This window comes from Saccostrea cucullata, unplaced genomic scaffold (genome assembly GCF_032062105.1).
Source record: "Saccostrea cucullata isolate Sc308-1 unplaced genomic scaffold, CSIRO_AGI_Scuc_v1 ctg326, whole genome shotgun sequence".
NCBI lineage: Eukaryota > Metazoa > Mollusca > Bivalvia > Ostreida > Ostreidae > Saccostrea > Saccostrea cuccullata.
In genome coordinates, this window is record NW_026930161.1 from 867,129 (window position 1) to 871,447 (window position 4,319).

General features: G+C 34.3%; 1 protein-coding gene across 2 annotated transcripts; it reads right to left on the reverse strand.

Moving 5' to 3' along the window:
- Positions 1-1,493: 1,493 nt before the first annotated feature.
- Positions 1,494-3,934, reverse strand: LOC134283097 (uncharacterized). Of its 2 annotated transcripts, none has more exons than XM_062765532.1 (2): positions 3,730-3,934; positions 1,494-3,518 (listed from the first exon to the last, which is right to left on the reverse strand). In XM_062765532.1, exon 2 carries the CDS (start codon positions 3,439-3,441, stop codon positions 1,612-1,614), a length of 1,830 nt encoding a protein of 609 aa, XP_062621516.1. In that variant the 5' UTR covers positions 3,442-3,518; positions 3,730-3,934; the 3' UTR covers positions 1,494-1,611. The 2 variants fall into 2 exon arrangements, with proteins under 2 accessions (XP_062621516.1, XP_062621515.1); XM_062765531.1 differs by having other exon boundaries at positions 3,620-3,934.
- Between the last annotated feature and the right edge of the window lie 385 nt (positions 3,935-4,319).

Here is a 4,319-nt window from a genome sequence, read left to right on the forward strand (position 1 = left end):
CACAATCTTTATTTATTATTATTATTTTTTTTTGTAAAATTTTGACAATGTAGAGCGTGGTGTAAAGATGTATACGGTATGTATGTAACCTACTGTTTGCATTTAATTCCGCCTTAAATCATGTTCGTCGATGGTTGATCAAGAGATTCTTGCTTATTATGTATGTATCATTTAAAGCAGAATTAAAAATATACTTATTGTATTATTGATGTTTATTGTCATACATACATTTCATTGATGGAACAGACACTGATCAAGAAATCTGTATAGGTGATATGCCGGTATGCCTTGTGTTGTTCATGAACTGATAAATGGCAATGGTTTTCTTCAGAAATACAGGAGAAAATAGATCTATTCAGTGTGTAAATATAAGTGTATGAAATAAAGACAAGACATAATTTCTATTCACAATACATGTACTTGTTCTTAAGATAAGTAACATGTCTGCATGTTATTAGTACGAACAATTTCTGAAACAAGAGAAGCTATATACAAACAAGTTGATGAAACAAAGATATCAATGCGTTGATTTTGACGTCAAAATCATGAATGGATGTAAGTTGAATGCTGATTGACGCTTTTAATACAAATTGTTTTTGACTTTTTTTCCATATTAAATTGTCTGTCAATTTTTACTTTCACTTGATCATGACAAGGAGCAAACGGCGGGTGTGACTCGTCGGCAGAGTATGCCTACTCCTTTATGGTACCTCATCCCACCTCTAATTAAGGTCCAGGATGGCTCTGTATGTTCCCGATTTGAATCGTTTCACGGGACTTTTGATCTTGATCACTGTTCTTTATCTCCATATTTCATCACAATGATTCGATTAAATGGTGTCTTCTAGCTATTCCCACTTTTTAAAAATCTCAATTCCACCTATTCCCACTTGCAAATAACAATAGATGTTTAGATTTACCTGTATTTTGTACATTTCAAAACAGAAAATAATGAATACATCTATATATGATTTATTTCGGATTTTTGAAATAATAAAAAGATCTTACAAAAAAAAGCAACTTAATACCTAAATTTAAGAACATAGTCAATTATTTGTTTACACAAAATTCCACCTATTCCCACATAAAATCTTACCTTTTTCTACATGATTTTCAAAAAGTGGGAATAGGTAGAATAAACCGATTAAATATGCCAAAATGATATATATAAGGACGCTTATAAGTTAAAACATCACGTATACTGAAATTTAATAAAAATAAAATCAGAAGAACATTACATTTTAGAGAAATATATTGTCATAACTTATGATAATTTTAATCTTAAAAAGTGTAACTGTCCATAGACTCTTACATAGAGTAAATGTATATTATAATATTTTATGCTTTAAAAATAGGCAATATGTAAAAAAGGAAGTTGTTTGTAGTATGTGGTAGATATAACTTAAAATGTTAATAGGCCTAATTACATTTTACAAAATTGTACATGATATTGTCATCTTAATAATTTTTATTTCAAGAATAAAGAAAAAAATATAAATTTAGATTTATACTTCAAACATTCACCAGAAAATGCACAAGCATTACTATTGGCGGATGTCATTATTGAAATCAATATTGTTAATTTTGAAATTTCTTAAGTTAAAATAATAATCATTTACAATGGCAGTATAGACGGTATTGCTCAGTCAATGGTCCGATCGGAACACATCTAGACTGATTACCGTAAGTATTCACTCTTTCTATATCTCCTATAATTTTCATACTTTCTACACTTTGTGAAAAGGTCTTGACTGTTGCTTGGAATATTGCACGTCCCGGAATGGTCTCAAAAATAACAATCAGTTGAACTTCGTCCGTGGAATATTTTTTCTGTGGAATTCTCTGAACTTTGGCAGAATGAATTGAATGTAGCCTCAAATTTGTGCATGGTAATTTAGAGTTGACTAATTTTAAATTTATATGAATTACTGCAAATCCTGCCGATTTCTGTACGATTGGGCTGTGGACATCTAAGGGTGCTGAAGAATAACAGGGACAATAGTTTTCTGATAATGAAGCGTCGTAACAGCTTCTAAATTTAGGTATTTCCTTGAAAAGACTGATTCCTCTTGGCAATGCAGATGACGGTGGAAAGGTCTCCCTCTTGAAGTTTTGTAATAGGACATCCTTGAACGTCTCGTGAAGGTCAAAAGGAGTTGTCAGACGCATTTTATTTGTGAATAAATTTTTGTGAATACGTGGATATTTTTGTTTTAGACTTGGCGGAATATAAATGGTTAATAAGGGTAGATTTCTTGTGATTCTTCCAAGTTCGTGTCTTGCAATGGGTCCATAACGTGGCCCGTGGTCACTAAAGAGTACCAGAACAGAATTTTCCAGATGACCATTGTCTCTCATCCATGCTATCAGGTCAGCTGTGTCCTCGTCCGCTAGGGAGAGGAAATTCGGCTGATGATGACTTATTTCATTTTGCCAAAAGTAGACAAACTTTCTTGCTTGTTTATATTGCTCAATACACTTCTTACTGTAATCTAAAACAATCTTATGCTGTAATTGATTACCGAAACATTTTGGGTCAATCCTATTTTGAAGATCTTTGTATGAACTGCTCTTTTTCAAAATGTCCAGATGCGGAATCTCTCTTGCGAGAAAGAGTGTTCTAAGATAGTGAGTATAATTTGGATAAGACACTATCAAAGGCGGGTAATAAGAGGTCCAATCTTCGGCATGACAGTCAATGTAACCACGCTTCAGTACTTCGGAGTATAAAGTACTGTCTGACCGGGAAAATAGAGCTTCTGGGGTAGTTTTCCCTGTCAAGGCAGCCAGTAGATTTGGAAAAGTGTTTTCGCCCACCCGGGCATATCCTTCAAATCTATATGCTTTTAAGTCTTTTTCCAATACATGTAAAGTTTTCTTTAATTTCTTTTCAGCGAGATAACGTGACACAGAATCGAAACCAAAAATAAATAAATTAGGCTGTTCTGATGATTCTGGCATCAAATGTCTTTTATTTACCTTTGGATTTACATTGTATAGGAAGTTAGCATAAACAGTGGTACCATTGATATTGCACGACACGTGAATAAAGTCGAGGTCTATTTGCACTGGGAATGATGAAATTTTGAACTCGTAAAAGCGAGCCTCGTTGATTCCATATAAGTATACGATAGAATATTTACATTGCAGATAATTTTGATCTTGTGATGACCACGGAGCAGCAGATTTGTTGAAGTGAAGGAAGCCGGATGAATTGAGGTAAACCAGTTCTGACCAGGAGTGACACTTAACATTTCCGGGAACCCAGAAATACTTTCTGATTGATGTGTCGTCCAATGGCCGTTGTATTTGACACTGTTCTGCATAATATCCATCTGATATCACATGGTTATAACCAACATAAACCAAACATAACACCAACAGGAAAATCAACGTTCTTCTCAGCAAAAGTTTAAAACCTCTTCTGCAAACGTTGCGCATAATACAGAACTAATTGGAGGACAGCACACTGTTTTGTTATTGTTTTTATTCCCATGTGAAGTATCGCATTTCAGCTCCTGTAAAATAAACTTTTATTAAAAAATAATGTAGCTTGACAATGTTTAAATTTTAAAATGAAAGTATAAAAAATCGAAGTCTGGAACGATAGTTAACAAACCTTAGCGTTAATCATGTTACGGTTACATGGAATCGTAATTTTCCCCCTCCTTTTACGTATAAAATATTTCAATCCCCTGTCAAATAGAGTAAATTTTACTAGATAATTACCCTGCTTTCTTTTCCAACTTAAGTATTTAAACGCGCTTTATCGATGTTTCATCAAAGAGATATAAACAGAATATAGCGACGTTCAAATTCTGACATGGCAAACGTTTCCTCTGTGATAAAGAGTCACCCGATAAAAATTTTCAATCTGCACTCAAGGAAAGGAAGATTACGAAATAAAAATGGATATCATTAGAGTGTACTCGGTAGCAAGAGCCTCTGCTTGGTAGAGCATATAAGTCCCGGTATGAACTTGTAAGACGTTCTACCAGGATATGGAAAATAATGTCATCCCAGATCGGAAATTGTTACATCTCGGATGTGATTTGTGATTTGAACGTACAGGCGCGGATCCAGAATTTTTTTCCAGAGGGGTCCACCCCAGTCAGAAAAAAAAATCCATTCCCAGAAATTTCTTGACAAGCAAAAAAAAACCAAAAACAAAAAAAAACATAAACTCGCCCAAACGTCAAAAACCTATTTCGTGGGGGTGGGGGGTGGGGGGGGGGGTAGTTGTGACTTCTATTGGCGCAAATCTTTCACGTTTCATACCCATTTCACAAATATTCGGGGGGGGGGGTCCATGGTAACTT